At 44.3% G+C, this 16,588-nt stretch overlaps 1 protein-coding gene across 3 annotated transcripts in view; it reads left to right on the top strand.

The window, feature by feature from the left end:
- Positions 1 to 489: 489 nt before the first annotated feature.
- pcdh7a (protocadherin 7a) overlaps positions 490 to 16,588 on the top strand; it is a 39,344-nt gene continuing 23,245 nt past the window's right edge. The window contains exons 1-4 of one of the 3 annotated variants that reach the window (XM_067497149.1): positions 499 to 1,019; positions 1,375 to 3,118; positions 4,460 to 5,642; positions 10,641 to 11,423. In XM_067497149.1, the coding sequence (XP_067353250.1) occupies positions 1,695 to 3,118; positions 4,460 to 5,642; positions 10,641 to 11,423 (3,390 nt within the window). In that variant the 5' untranslated portion in view covers positions 499 to 1,019; positions 1,375 to 1,694. Of the gene's footprint in view, positions 3,119 to 4,459; positions 5,643 to 10,640; positions 11,424 to 16,588 lie in introns of all 3 variants that reach the window. The other 2 variants (XM_067497150.1, XM_067497151.1) reach the window with 2 other exon arrangements.

Genomic DNA, 16,588 nt, shown 5'->3' with positions numbered 1-16,588 from the left:
AATGTGTTTGTTTGCCCCTTATTGGTTGCGGTCTACCGATGGTTACAGTTAGTTTCCTACTGAGTGTACCCTACCACTAAATTACAAGTTGTAAGCCGTGAATATCGGCCTATAATAATTTCCCATTAAGTCAGAGTCTGCGACTATTTCTGTCTCTTTCAGAAAAGAATGAATGAAGCCTTTTACGCTTGCCCCGGAAAAATTGCTGCTCCGGCAGAAAGATGACTGAATGCTGTGAGCTGACTTGTATTAAAGCCAGATCAGTCTCTTTTCTTTCCGTCTCTCTTTGTCCAACCTATGAATATGTGAATAAAGATATTTTCCCGCCAGGAGCTGTCAGCAGCCGGGACAGCAAGCCATTTAATCTTCCTTTATGACAGGAGGGGGGGGGGGGGGGGGGGGGGTCTGTCCCCGGTAACCGGTATACACACACGGCGACCCAACACCGCCTCTGCTGCCTCTGCCGTAACAGCTCAGCGATCGAGTTACGCGGCCGGGGAGAGAATGTTGCAGTAGTGAAGGGAGAGAAAGAGAGGAAGAGGGAGAGAGATAGAGAGAGTGAGAGAGAGACTGCAGCATCGCTGGAGACCGGCAGCAGCAGCAGCAGCAGTCCCAAGTAGTGCAGGTGAGAGGGGAAAAAGCCAGAGGAGGAGGAGGGGGAGGCGCATGTGGAGGAGAGAAAGAGAGGAGAGAGACACACAGAGAGACACACACAGAGAGAATGCGGGACTCCTAGAAAAAGACGCATCTATACTCGGTCCATCACCGAGACGTCCATTTCGAAGGCAGGTTGAACAGGATTACGCTAAATTGATACTGATGTCGGGATCTCCCCTCTAGTCCGTCAAGAGAGGCTCTAATTTTTGTGCTCTGTGGGACAAAAAGATATAATATGAAACTCGCTCTGAAACGCACTCTTGCCTCCCCACAACTTGCGTAAAGGAATCCGACGGGTTGGCACGTTGCTCCACTGCGGGGGGGGGAGGGGGCAAAGGAGGAAAACGCAACTAGGTCCGAAGGTAAGAAAAGATCCAGAAGCAGCATCTCATATACTTTTTTCATCTTCTTATAACTGATTTTCATTTCTCTTCGGGGATGTGAGTTAAAATTCGGCGGCGTCCGGAGAGCCGAGCAGTGTGTTGTTTTTTTTTTCCCTTTTGTATAGTGGTGCTGCATTGCAGTTTCTAACTGTGAAAAACGCGAGAAAAGCCGCTGTCCCAAATGTGACTGGAATAAAAAAAGAACTTACAAATGGCGTTATGAACTGATAAGCGTCCTCCTGAAGGGGTAGTTTACGGAAAGAAAGGACTGAGGAGGAGTAAAGTGGATTAATCAAAGGCTGATGAATTACTTTTTGTTTTTATTTCTTCGCAGCAGGATGGATTGTTTAAAACCTTTTTGGCACGAACAGCGTATCAATGCAGCGGATTTATTATTAAAAAAGTTGAAATATCACTAGTGAGTATAAGAGGAGAATAAAAGAAAGGAGCCCGAAGTGAAGTAGAGAGTGCAGAAGCTTTTCCCCCAGACCTCGGGCGGCAGTCCGCAGAGAGCGATAGGACGAAGAAAGGATAAATCAAAACACCCACGCGGTGAGAGTTACACCAGAACACAAAACACCAATAAAGAAGAGACGAACCGCAGCCCGGAGGCAAAAAGAGCGGAAAGGAGATAAGCGAGTGGACGAAGGAGCCATGCAAAGACTTGGTGCAGTGCGCTCCTCCGCGGCGCAGGCTCTCAGCCTCGTGGTGTTAGTGCTGCAGCTGCTGACTCAGCTACCGGGTGCAGACTCAGCTCTCCGGTTCCGGGTGGCAGAGGAGGGTCCACCTGACGTCAAGATTGGCAACGTGGCCGCGGACCTGGGCCTCAAAGCAGGTACGGGCAGCGGCGACGTCACCTTCGCCCTGGAGAGCGGCTCAGAGTACTTCAAGATTGATAACGTGACAGGTGAGCTGACAACAGGCCCACGGCGCATCGACAGAGAGAAGCTCCCACAGTGCCAAATGATATTTGATGAAAACGAGTGTTTCTTGGACTTTGAAGTGTCAGTGATAGGGCCACTGCAGAGCTGGGTAGACCTGTTTGAAGGTCGTGTGGTCATAACAGACATCAATGACAACACGCCGTCATTTCCCTCACCTGTACTCCAGCTCTCAGTTGAGGAGAATCGACCAATAGGAACCCTGTACCTGCTGCCCACAGCCACAGACAGGGATTTCGGGCGAAATGGCATTGACCGCTATGAGCTGATCCAGGATGGCGGAGCTGGGTCCACTTCAACAAGACGCACAGCAGGAGGAAACCCCATCACCAGGCTAGATGGACTGGGAGACCGGCGGGGTAGAAGTGGAGATAACGGGGGAGGAGCCAGGAGCACTGTGTTCGAGCTCCAAGTTGCAGATATACCAGATGGTGAAAAACAACCACAGCTCATTGTGAAAGGCACATTGGATCGCGAGCAAAAAGACTCATATGAGCTCATACTCCGGGTCAGAGATGGAGGAAACCCACCGCGCTCCTCCCAGGCCCTGCTCCGTGTGTCCATTACTGATGTAAATGATAACAGTCCACAGTTTGAGAGATCCACGTATGAGGCCGAAATGGCGGAAAACGCTCCTCCAGGTACACCTGTCCTCCAGGTCCGAGCTTCAGACCGTGACATTGGAGTCAACGGGCAGGTGGAGTACGTCTTTGGAGTTGCCACTGAATCTGTCAGGCGACTCCTGAGGTTGGACGAGGCAACCGGATGGCTGAGCGTTCTTCACAGGATTGACAGGGAAGATGTGGCCCAGCTCAGGTTCACGGTCATGGCAAGGGACAGAGGTCAGCCTCCTCGCACTGACCGAACAACTGTAGTTTTGTCGGTCCGGGATGAAAATGACAATGTCCCGGTAGTAGAGATACGAAAGATTGGACGTATCCCTGTGCGAGATGGCGCAGCATTGGTGCCTGAGAATGTTCTGGTGGACACGCCAGTAGCTCTGGTGCAGGTGTCTGACCGAGACCAGGGAGAAAATGGGGCTGTGACCTGCACAGTCGTAGGAGATGTCCCATTCACCCTGAAGCCAGCTGGTGAAACGGTACTGCCACCCCTACCTGCGGATGAAGCCTTTGACAGGTAAGACAAGACAAAAGAAACAGTCACTTTAGTCAAATCCTGAAAACGAACGAGTCAGAAACTAACTGTGTAGTCATAAGTGATGTCTGGAGGGACAAGAAAAATGCTGATGCAAGGGGTAAACATGAAGATAAGAGCTCAGTATGATGCTCAACTTTACGGGGGTGGGGTGGGGGGGTAAGTAAATAATTTAACTAAATAATAATGTGCCCTTGAGCACTTGATGCAAAGTTAGAAGAAATTATTAATTAACTAATTCAAACCTTTATATGTCACAAAAATGTCCACATCTATCAAGCTCTTTGTTAACATGTTATTTAACATTCTGTGGGGGAGTAGTTTAACTTTGGATGTATATGTATTTGGATTTTTGTAAAGTGTTACCATTTTGTAAACATACATTTTTCATAGGTGTTTGTCTTGTTTTGTGTTTACAGTATTTATTTATTTGTTTGTTTCTAACCTTGACCAGCAGGCACTTTCTATTCATCTCACCCACACTGCTGCTCCAGGTTCCTTTTTCCACAGAGGACTCAGAGAAGAGTGATTCAAGCGTCGTTGCATGCAAATTCCATTTAAGCTTGGTTCAAGTGCCGTTGCTCATTCATAAAGGCTACAGAGTAGTTAGGATGTCATACAATCGGTAAAACAATCAGAGCATAAATATTAATTGACATCAAGGCTTTTAGAGTTTTTGTATTATTCCAGCAGTGCAGCATGCAACAGTAAAATGCTTTTATTGCAAGCCAGCTGTAAAGATATTTTTGGAGCTATTGTATAGATTGTTGCTAAAGAAATTCTCAGTTAAAATAAAAATAATCATGAGAGGTTTTCAGGAAATCAATTCTTTTAATTCAGTCATTTAATCAAACAGTCACAGTTCTCCAGGATTGTGTACATGACCAAAGTCCTGCAGGGTGCTAATCCAGGTTGTTTTTAAAGCATCTTGGAGCTGAAATGATTAGTTTAATAATCTATGAGTGGTCACGTATTTAAACAATCGATTTATTGTGTCAGGCATTTTTAACAGCAACAAGAAAAAGGTTCTCTGTTTTCAGCTTTGTAAAATGTGAGGATTTGCTGCTTTTCTTTTGTTGTAAAGCTGTAGTCGTGTTTTCAATAGATTCTGATAACACCCATGAAAAGAACAACACAGTGATTACTGACAAAAGATTTCTTTTTTTTTGTAATCTAAAACCCTGATGACTGATAAGTCAACTCATTGACTCACAGGGAGCAGAACTGTTCTTTTGTTACGTATTTGAGGATAGACAATCTGAAGTATTTACATGTGAAGTGGCAACTTCTTTCATGAAAATGATCTCCTTATTATTTTGACAGGAACAAGAAAAAATACTTCTTACATACTTCTGCCTTGCTGGACTATGAGGCCACCAAAGAGTACAGTGTTACCATCGTGGCAGTTGATTCTGGAAGCCCCAGTCTATCCAGTAACAGCTCACTGATGGTGCGAGTGGTTGATATCAATGACCATGCTCCAACCTTTGTCCAGAGTGTTGTGGAGGTCCATTTTGCTGAGAACAACTCACCTGGTGAAAGGGTAGTCACTGTGGTAGCGACAGATGCAGATAGTGGCAAGAATGCAGAAATTGTCTACTCCTTGGACCCTGGTGGTAACGGGCCATTTTACATAGATGCGGATAATGGAGATATCCGCGCCACTGGGGTTTTGGACCGCGAGCAGCGAGAGAGATATGAACTCAGGGTTATTGCCAAGGACAAGGGCACACCATCTCTGCAAGGCTCTGCGACTGTTGTTGTTCAGGTGACTGACCGAAATGACAATGCCCCAAAGTTTGTTCAGGAAATCTTTACATTCTATGTGAAAGAGAACCTGCTCGCCAACAGCCCAGTTGGCATGGTCACTGCGACGGACGCTGACCAAGGCGAGAATGCAGAACTTAGTCTGTTTGTAGAGGTGGATGGAGCTGATGAGAAAAAGGCAGGAGAGAAGCTGGAGGGGGAGAAAGATGGAGAGAAAGAACGAGGTGACGAGGTGTTTTCTATTGAGAATAACACGGGAACAATTTTCTCTTCTGCATCGTTTGACCGTGAGAAGCTTTCGACCTACACCTTCCGTGTACGAGCTGTGGATGGAGGGGAGCCGCGCAAAACTGCCACTGCCACCGTCTCACTCTTTGTGACAGATGAAAATGACAATGCCCCCTCAATCACCTCTCCATCCAATGAGTCCTACACCCTTCTTCCACCTGCCAGCAGTGCCCGTACCATAGTCAGAACTGTTACAGCCATAGACTCAGACACAGGCCCCAATGCAGACCTTCGCTATGCTTTAGTAGGAGGAAATCCCTTCAGACTCTTTGAGATTGGCCACACCAATGGAGTGATCACCCTGGCAGAACCACTGGAGCGGCGCCACAGAGGTCTGCATCGCCTGGTGGTCCGGGTCAATGACAGCGGGGTCCCATCTCTCTGTGCCACTGCCCTGGTTCATGTCTTCATCAATGAGAGCCTGGCCAATGCCACCCTGGTGGATGCACAGGTAATCTTTCTGTAAAAACATAAGGTTTATGAAACTGATTTCAGCAGCAAGCAAAGTAAATGATAATGCATGTCATTGAATGAAAGATATGGATTGAGAGGTGTTGGAACCCAGTGTCCTGTATTGGTGTGTGCAAATTTCTATTGTTCCACAGAGTTGGCAGTGATAACCAGTAATGACAGTGCTGATACTGGCCTTTGATCCATTCAAATAACAGCCGCAGTGATAATGCCTTACATTGGAGGAGGCTGGTAATGACAGCTGATTGTAGCTCTTTAAACTAAACTGGTAAGAAGATTATTTTCTTGATAGAATGAGATAAATGCATAATGTCTACAGACAGCGTGGTGTTCAAATTTTCTGCCCATTTTTGAGGAAATAATTGTGTCTATATTTGTCTCAGATAAAGAACTCCGTTTCTCCTTTGAAGGCTATTGGCAATGCCTACTGCTTTGTAGTTTGAATCCTACCGGAGTGCGTTCTTTGTCCAGCATGTATTCTTATAATGACTGAGTGGTTAAACTAACTGTTATTACTAAAGTAGTTCTTCTTTTATGGTGCAGTCAACTCAAAGCTGAGAGCATTAGGTGTGTATGCATGTGTGTGTTGGTTTTTGAGAGAGAGAAAGAGATCTGTCCCAGTTTTGGCCTTGTAATACAGAGGAGGTTGAGGCACTTTAATTTGAATAGAAGTTGTATTTTCACAGTGTCTCTTCACTATAGGCCTGAATATTGATGAGGCTTTGCCGTTTGCGTTGTGTCGTGCAGCACATTCTGAGCGGAATAGAAGTGGTCAGACGTAAAGAGGAAACTAAAAACCACTACAAATGGTAAATAAATACATTTTAGAGGGGAGACTAAAAAGGGAATATGAAGTACGTGTGTACTAATACATCTGCTGTTATAAATCTGTGGGGTCTTTTTGAACTCAGGACTCCAAATCAAGATTAAAGCTGGTTTGAAATATCCACATTGAGGTGCAGAGGTATTAGACTAGACGCAAAGACATGACTTGGGTACCCGAAATAACTACAAGAGTTTAAATTTAGCTTATGCTACGCTGGGGGGAAATCTGTCTTTCTAACCTGTTCTCATATTAATCAAATGAACTTCTCATTATGCTTTAAAAAGTAAGTCAATGAAGTTAGAAATAATTGCAGGTAATAATTACTTAAAGTTTGTCTCTGGTGTGGATTATTAATTTGTATTGACTAATAATCAAAACGTCTCAGTGGCTTTGTGGTTACAGTGTTTGTTCGGAGACTAACAGCTTGTGGTTTTAAGCCCCTCTTGTGTAACGTGACTTAAACAGTGCAACAGTAAAATAGCTCTGAGATGTTTGAGAGGAAAGAACAGTCTACAAAAATGTGTTAAAGCACTGACTTGGTTGGTATCCCAAAATACCACGCCATCCCTTATAGGCATAATTCTTGACTGAGCTGTTCTGTGTCAGAACAATCCATAAAAAGTGCTTTATTGCACGCTGTATAAGCTCTGTGAAAAGAAAGAGCTACAGATGGTGATATCTTGGGAAAACACCTCACATTGCAGCAAATGCTCCTCTACTGCATGCGATGCTGGTTGGTGGTGCTTCCATGCATGTGTCAACAGGTGTCAAACAGAGATGAAAAAACAGATGCACCGTCAGGTAATATATGAGATTTCCAAGGGAACCTTAGGTGATTTCTGATTTTCATTTATGTTACGGAAAAACTATTCTGTTTTACAGTTGCATAGCAACTAAAATAACAATGTGCTTTTTGTGCCCCCCGAGTTTTTGGTGTCCTTGTTTTGAACATCACTTAAAGGTAAATCTTGTGCTTTGGCAGGGGAAAAAAACATGTCCTGTATAATCACAGTCTGTGCGTTTTGAGTCACCTCAAAATATTGTGTTTCATGGCACCTTTTTTTTTTTTAAGAAAGATGAACAACTGAGTACTGGTAGAAGGTGCAGCATTTGAGCACTAGCCAGCGAGTGGTCAGACCTCTTGAATGTAACAGCGTCACTTAAGAGTAGAATGAAAAATACAAATTGAACAATCAAGGGGGTAAAGATTAGAACAGAACACTAGGTAACAGTGGAACAATAGTGTCGACAGGTGAAATTAACTCCAATGTGCCTAAATGACCGGGTCCATTGAACTGAACAATAGGGTGTAATATGTCCAAGCTGACATAAAAGCTGTCTTTGATTACAATATGCATAGTTTAGTTTGATTGTAGGGAGGAACTTGGCGGAGTAATTGAGTAGAAGTCATTGAAGAGAGGATACCTCCATCTCATAATGAAGTCAAACCGAGTGGTGGATGGAAGCCAGATGTAATTAGAGAAGGAAAACAGCAACCACTGCTGCAGCACCGCGACAGAAAATGATTCCAGTCTTTTCTATCAAATAATACTGGGTGAACCACATGTTGGGTAATTATGTACAATATGATGCTGCAGAGTTTCAGCAGGAAGAAGAAGGAATTTAGTTGTGATGGTTTAGACATGGTTTTCATTTGGGAAAGTTTAAAGTGCTTTGTACATTTTTATGTACACTGTACTGTGAAGCCAGTGAAGGCTTTTAGTTATAATATTTTCACATTCTTACAATTTGTATTTTATGTCAGATCAAGAGGAGTTGTTTGTTTTTTTTTTTTGAAAAATAGCGATTTTGCCATGTTTCCATCTCCAGGCCATAATACAAAGTTACTGATAATTACAAAAGTACAACTTTCTGTTTTGATGTTGAGCTGGAACTAAGTTAGGCAGTTTCTAAGCTTGGGTCAGTAATCATCATAATCAGGGGAAAACTACTTGTCTTGGTCACGGCATCAGCAGGTGCGGTGACATGCATGTTAACAAAAGCAGCAGAGAGTGGAACACGTCCAGCCAGAACAAAGCTCATGCAGCAGAATGCAAGAGTCCACTGGGAGGTTAGGAATGCATCAGAGAGATGCACTTCAACAGGGCGACAAAGGTGGTTGCTGCATTTATCCTACTTAATCATCCTGTGTGTTATCATACACACATACACACTATGTAATACACACATGCACTTGGATGGCTGTAGTTACATACACACTGATTTTGCATTCACAGGGATATATATATTTCGAATCTGCATGTACTTTCTCGAGCTTTTTTCTGTCACGTGTGAGTGCGTACACACTCTGAAACACACTCAAACCTGGCTGTTGCACCATCATATAGTACATGCACAGATGGCACTGCATCACAATTTTCACTCTGTTTTTGCCACACACAATACAGCAGACAGTGCAGGGATGCGCAAAGCCAGAGAGATGCCCAGCAGAATGAAAATGGAAAGGAATACTGCAGGCAAAAAGAAGAACAATGGGGCTGAGGGGAGAGCAGAGCCTGGTAGTGAGGCCCTCTGCTATGGAAGGAGAATAATGGAATGGAACCAGCAGAACTTGCTCAAAAACAATGACACTTAACTCGGAGATAGATGGTGATAAAACAATGAAATATAGCACAGTCCCTTTCTTAGCTTGGGGGTAACATGAAGTGAGAGTGAATAATGTGCCTGAATATGAGTAAGCCTAATATGGCTTGGATAATCATGTTACATCGTGCAGTGTGAGCAGCACTCTGCAGTATTGCCAATACTGCAGGTTCGACTGTAGTTATTTTATTTAGTTATCACAAACCATGGGGGCTCAAATTGAACTTCTCTCTCTCTCTCTTTTCTGCAGTCTGTCTCTCTCCCGTTCATTTCTGCAAGTCTTATTACCCAACATTTTTAAGGTAGCAGGGATTACATGAGTGTATAATTTTCAGCCTTGACAGGTCAAAGGAATTGTCATATGAGCTCTGAGATGAGGTGTCAGGGCTGCAGAATGAGTTGTCTCACTAACGGACAGCTTACAGTCAGTGCGGGCTCGTGTAGGTGCATGCCTGCATCTCAGTGTGTGTGTGTGTGTGCGCCTGCGTGCGTGTGTTGCTTTATTGTGTGTTGTCTCAGCACAGTGATTCTCCCAACATAGTTGTATTGATTAGCTATATTCAGATACATGGCCGCGCCCCATATTACCAGCAGGGCTCTGCAGACCAGAACTCCACAGTCTCGTTGTCAAGCAAAGCTCCATAACCAGTAATGGCTGTGTTTGTGATCAGCATAGCCCACTTTATTGTAACGATCCTTTTATTAGTGTACAAGCTCAGAGCGTGTGTGTGTGTTCATAATGGAATATCATTCGTATCCACTGTCTTATACACAAATCAAGATATTATGTAAGTGTAATATATACCAACATAGATTAATATGAGTTTGCTTTGCAATGAAAAAACTAAATTTGTAAAAGAACAACAAACTGAAGACCCTGAAGAGACAAAAAGAAAATGGCTCCAAAAATATTCCACAGGGCACATATATTTACAATAGCCTTCTACAGTAACTCTCTATCCAATTGTCAGTGCAAAACATTGTGATAGCAAATCCTTAACAAACTCACGCCTACGCTATCATTTACAATAGGGACATTGTTCATTGATGAGACAGAAGAAGTGTTTGTGTTCTGGGGATGTAGCCATACATGTTTCTTGCCTTTATTTGCACATTTATTGACTGCCTCTTCTACTTTTCCTCTTCTAACTCTCCCTGACCTCAATGTCTAAAGTTTCTTTTTATTCTTGTAATCAGCTTTTAACAGTATAATCCCAGGCATTTCCTGTAACACTGCAGATGACTACAGTGCACAAGTGGAGAATTACAGGCACAATGTGAAATGTTGCAACAGAGAAGCAAGAGCAATTATATGTTTAGTGACACTCTGTGTCTGGGAATAATGGGGAACCTCCCCCACTAAAATGATGAGTTTAATTAAGTTGAAGATGCTGTTTGATGTTTCTTCGTGGCTCACACCCACTGTGTCATCGTTTACAGTTGCTGTTTCGGACTTTTTCTCATTAATTGTTATATTTATTTGTTTCTCTTCCTCCTGTGCTCTGCCTATCTCTCTCTTGTTATTCTTCTCTATACCTCTCAACATAGGTGGCCCGAAGTCTAATGGCTCCACTATCACTGGACATTGCAGGGGACCCAGACAGTGATCGTGCATTAGGGAAACAACGGCTCAGTGTAGCTATTGGTGTCCTGGCGGGTGCTGCAGCTGTCATCCTTGTGATTCTACTGGTAGTCACAGCTCGACAGTGTGGGGCTCAGGGCAAGAATGGTTACGAGGCCGGTAAGAAGGAGCCAGAGGAAGACTTCTTTAGTCCTCCAGGGGCTCAACCACAGGCCAGTCGTGGCGGAGGATCAGACCGTGGACGCAAACCTCGACGGGACAAACGCAATGGAAGTGGTGGCAGTGCAGCTGCAGGTGGAGGGAAGTCGGACAGATCACTGTACAGTGGCATCGTCACAGTCAATGGACTGCGTCGCCATGCCAATGATGACGATGAGGAGGATCTGAGTAGTGCCAGTGAGCGCCTGGCAGCCCGCTACTGTGCTATGGACAGTGACCCTGGCAGCCCACGGATGAGCGGTGGCAGAAGGCACCAGTCGAGCCCAGATCTGGCCAGGCACTACAAATCCAGCTCACCTCTCCCAGCAGTTAATCTACAGCCCCACTCCCCCCCTGCTGAAGGAAAGAAGCACCAGGCAGTCCAGGAGCTGCCGCCCTCCAACACCTTTGTGGGCAGTGGAGGTTGTGTGGGGAGTGCCGGTTCGAGCAGCAGCAGCAGTGGGGGCAGTGGCAATGCAGATGCCATGTCCCTGGGATCAGATCAGTGCTCCGAGTATGGCTGCCAAACTGGGAACAAGTACAGCAAACAGGTAGGAGCTTTGGGATGGGACTGGGATGATGTAGTTGCCGTGGATCTTCTCTTTTGCTTTCTTCTCTCTTTTATTTATTTGAATTTTTAAAAATCACAGTCAGCTCATTCTGTCACTCTCTGACTACTGATCTCTGTCTCCCTCTCTTCCTTGCTGCCTTTATTTCTTCTTATTCACGCAGATGCTGACATACAGTACCATGCACCCCATTGCCAACATCTAAACACGATTTTATGTCCACAGAATAGCTGCCAGTATGTGCGCACACTCATAAGCTCATAAGCTTTGTGTCTGTGTCAGCATCCTATGCCTGTGACCACGGTGATGGTACCCTGCTGTCACAGTGTGTGTGTACTTCGTGTCAAACATCAGCCTTCTGTTTAACAGGATCTAATGCAGGGGACATGAGTCAACCCCCTACTGGAGGCAAAAATATGTGAATGTGCATCTGTGTATACATGCATGACTCAGTGTGTGTGCTTGTGTGTGAGACCATGTGTACAAACCCCCAAAGAGTTCAGCTGGAGTAAGGAATGGGCAAATAGTTGCTTCCAACTGTGTAATTGGTCATTTTTGTGTTTTTGTATCTTTTATCAAGCTGTTCTCTTTCTTTCATTTGGCACATATGTTTTTCTATAGACTATATCAGTTGCATAGATAATGAATGCACTGGCTTTGGCGTTTCCTTAGGAATCTGCAGTTAAAAGCTGAGGTCCTGCTGACAAATAAATACTGATTAGAGATGGTCACTCACCCCTCTACCCCCCTCTTCCCTTCACACACACACACAGACACACACACACACATATGAACCATCTATCATCGCGGACACACTGACACAGCAGGGTCTCCCTAGTCCATGGGTAGTACTCCCAAGAGTGATGTTTGAGTGACAGCTAACCCTTCTTAAAGGGGCGTTGTCTCATTTCCTTGATGGACAGCCCTACATTTATCCTCTGCGTGGTGAAAAAGTGCTGATGTGGTCATTAAAAGGGAAGGAGAGGAGCTTCTTAGACTAATCAATTCATACAGGGTCTCTCCCATCCTGTTGAACACACATGCACACACTTGAACACGGACACATCGGCACATATACTCCAGAGGTTAATCCATTACGGAGTCAATCCTCTTAATCTGCCGTTCCCAGGAAAAGAAAATGCTTACTGAGACAGTTTGATGCTCATGCTTATGTGCACTCAAAACATGCCACCACACGTATGGAGACAGGCAGACAGCATAATGAATTATTGATTGTATGGGGTAATTAACTGCAGTGAAGTGTGCCACCCCGCCTCCAAAACATCCAACAGCCTTTGCTGGGTGTGTGTGTGTTTGTCTGTGCATGTAAGACGTTAGGTGCTCGTGCATGGCTGCATTCGTGTATGTGTCAGAATTTGTTAACTCGATCAGTGTCGCAGCATGAGCAGGTTTGAGTTGGTGGTTGCCTGTCACTGAGCTTGAGGGACTGCTTATTTCATGAAGGCATATGCATTTTATATGTGAGTGGAAGTGAGAGATAGACTCAGGAAGTAATAGGTGGCAAGTATGTGCCAAATGTAGGAACTGAGACGCTGACAGAATTTGGAATAGCATTAGATCACGAGTGGGAGAGAATTATAGGAGGTCAGGATGGGAGGAAGATGGAGTAAACTAGATCGGGAAATAACTTTGAAATTCAAAGATATTTTACTGGGTCAGTGAAAACCCCTAAAAACCTTTCAGTACAAGTCAGTACATCATCCAACCAACTAGAGTGCTCCACATACGAAGAGACAAATGAAAAAGGCAAGTAATAAAAACTGGGCATCATAGATGAAGGGAAAATTGCATCAAAAAGGCAACACAGATGATAAAACAGCTCAGTCAACCGTGTTGAATCTCTTTCAATCTAAAGTGTTCACACGGGAAAGGGAAACAAAATGTAAGAGCAAGGATATCTATACCAATGGGCATGAATAAACACAAAAATGATCAGGAGGAGAGGGGAACAGAGTGGGTAATAGGGCTGTATATCCAGGAGAGACAGAACTGAGAGAGTTTAGGTGAAGGAGTGGAGAGTGATGAAGTTGTTTGCAACAGTGGGGGCAAAAAAAGACATTGGAAGTGGAAAAAGGAGGTGATAATGGCTTGTGTGTTTTGGATGTTATTTAGGGCTTGATATGATATCTAAGTTTAAAATAAGAGAAACAATAATAAGAGATTTAATAATCAGTGGCTCAAACACATTTTAGCTTATAACTGAAAGTTATTGGAGGAAGTGTAACGGAGAAGGTTGGAGTATATGAGGGGCAGGGTGAGAGAGACAGAGACAGAGAGAGGCCGGGTTTGGGTAGCAGCCAGAGAGGGAGAGTGGACTGCCGAGATGTGGGTCATCAGGATACCCGTTGGCATCAGGACGCATTAATGATCACAGCGGTCACATGGTACTGCAGTCAATATGGGCAAAGTGGCCTCGTTCTGCCCTCTAACCACTACCACACACACACAAGACACACTCTACCACAAAAAAGCTTTTCCTGTCTGCTGTCCCCAATCAACCACAACAAAGATAGTAGAGGTTGTTTGAACTCAATACTTTTTTTGGCTTCTCTTGTTTTTTTGTGTGTTTTTCTACTTTTTGAAAATGTATTACAGTGTGAAACTTATCCCAATGACCACTTTGCACTCCTTTGCAATTCTTTTACATCTCTTTTTGACTCTCACCTTTTGTTCCTCTCTGTCCATCTCCCACTTTATTTGCTACATGTGTGGCCATAAATCTACACCACACCATTGCTACCTTTGCATCTTCCAGTGCACCACACCGACCTCTGAGAATGAATCGACTCAGCGATTTTCACTAGTGTGACTTCTTCTTTTACTGTAGTGAGCACTTTCTGTCTCTGGGCCCAGCGAGTGTGTGTGGGTGGGTGAGAGCGTGGTGCCACGAAGGCTGAATCGAACCAGACACATACACATGCGCTTACGCACACATACACACATCCAAAGTGTAATCAATGCTCTGTTAACAAGGCCAAGACTGCAGTAGAAACAGGTGGGTTGATATTGCAGTTCTTGTGTGTGGAAGAGCTCTTTAATACTTGGTGAAGGTCAGTGCTAGGCTTTCACAAGGCGAGGTGCCACAGCATTTGACACAGTGAGGACAGGCTATGGAGATGAGTTTGTGGAGAGTAGGACTCATCTGGCCACTCTTGTTCATCTAATTGGACTGTATGGACCAGCGCAGGCGGAGAGATTAGGTCTACTGGATTATAAAATTGAAAAGCAGCTTTTCATTTCAGTAAAATCCCTCCAGGATTAAATATGATGAGCGTCTGTCAAAAACTCACACACTGATCCTCACACACTACATGACTGCATCCACACATACCCAGCCTGTGATAACACGCAGCGTGCATTAGGGTCATCAAGGTGAAGGCACTGTCATCCACTAACACACACATACAACACACATACACACTCTGCCCTCCCTCTTCTTTTTTGTTACACATGCACACATTGTAACCGACCCGTGACCCCTGTCACAATGATACCCCAGCGCACTGATGTATTTATTAAGGCCACCGTGAGTTCAGCCCATGCAGCATATGCTCATGGGCTGAGGACATGGGGACCTAAGGAAGTAGGGGTAAGCGAGAGGTGAGAAGGACCAGGTAACCAAAGCAGGGATCACCAAACCAGCCAGACTGAAAACTGATCTACTGACCAGGAGACAAAGAGTGAGGGGAGAGGGGTAGGGAGGAGGCGAGAGTCAGTGGGCATCAGAGAGGGAACATGACCCAGACGGAAAGAAGTGAGAGAGAGAGAGCGAGAGAGATGTAGATGGTGAGAAGGGAAAGAAAGGTTCAAACATTATGGGAAATGGAGACTGATGCGTGTTTGTGTTACATGCTCAGCTGTAAAGGTAGAACACATGCATACACTGTAAACATTGATTTTCTACTTGACTACGATCACGTGGAGTCCCAACAAGCATGCTGTGTTTAAAGGTGCTTCCACACTTTGTTGAGTTGAGTGGAATTCCTTCGGTCCTGAAGAAAGATAAACATTAAAGGATAAGGTTGGTCAGTGTTTTCTAGTATATAATATTATATTTTGGAAAAATCCTTAAACGGAGACTGAAACCAACATGAATTTGCTCCATATTAGCTTATTAGTGTGTGTTGTAAACCTCTCTTGTTGTTAAAAAAATGATAATAATAAACCACAAAGACACACTGCTCTACTGGGTGACATGTTTATTCATTACAAAGGGATGGGACTCTAATTAATTTTTTAAAATTTAGCCAAAAAGTTCCAAACAAGCAATGATTTTCACGGTGTATGAAGTAAGGAAGAGTCAGGATCTTAGTGCGAGGTGTAAACAAAGCCGAGATGTTCTGTGCCTTTTGGTTACAATCTATTCACTTATTGTATTACAAACAAACTGAGAATTGCAGACGCTGTGTAGTCTTCTGTCACGTGATAGCAGGCAATTGTAGTATGCGGAAGTAGGTGAGATTGTAACCCTCTCATTTTACTACCAGATTTCATTTAAACTGCACAAATGTGGTACATTTGAGAAACACCCTACAAACACCTTTACCAACAACTTTTTGTGTACATGCTGCTGCAGTGAGAGTCAGAGTAGATGAGGTGTGTGCTTATCCTCTATAGGGCAAAGACAGACTTTAAAATTGAAACTTTGGTCATCTAAAACATAAGGCGAATCAGAGAGTTACAGTTTTTTGGCTCATATAACAAACGTCTCCTCACATTAAATCAAAGATGTGTGTGTCTTTGCGTGTGTGAGCTCAGGACAGCAGAACAATGACAGAAAGACAAAGCGATGAGAGAATCAGAGGGAGCGTGATTGCGTGAGGCAGAGTGAGAAACATTCTGTTTCCTCACACATCAAGGTCACCCAGAGCTGGAATGTGATTGGAAGTTCCCTGTCTGTCTTGGCTGTTCACCACACGAGATAATACAGACAGGCTGTTCAGCTGATAATGTTACTGTGTTACCAACTCCTCCTTTCAGCTTTTGTTTCAAGCTTTCTGTGAAATGGCAGGAATGTTGGAATGTCATTACCACACACACACACAGGCAAGCTGAGGCAGGGACACACACGCACCCCACGCCATCAGACGTGTGATTTTGACACGCACAAACTTGCCCACTGATAT

This window comes from Channa argus, chromosome 3 (genome assembly GCF_033026475.1).
Source record: "Channa argus isolate prfri chromosome 3, Channa argus male v1.0, whole genome shotgun sequence".
Lineage (NCBI taxonomy): Eukaryota > Metazoa > Chordata > Actinopteri > Anabantiformes > Channidae > Channa > Channa argus.
Note: the sequence above shows the minus strand (reverse complement) of the source record. Positions and strands in the feature narration are given on the sequence as shown.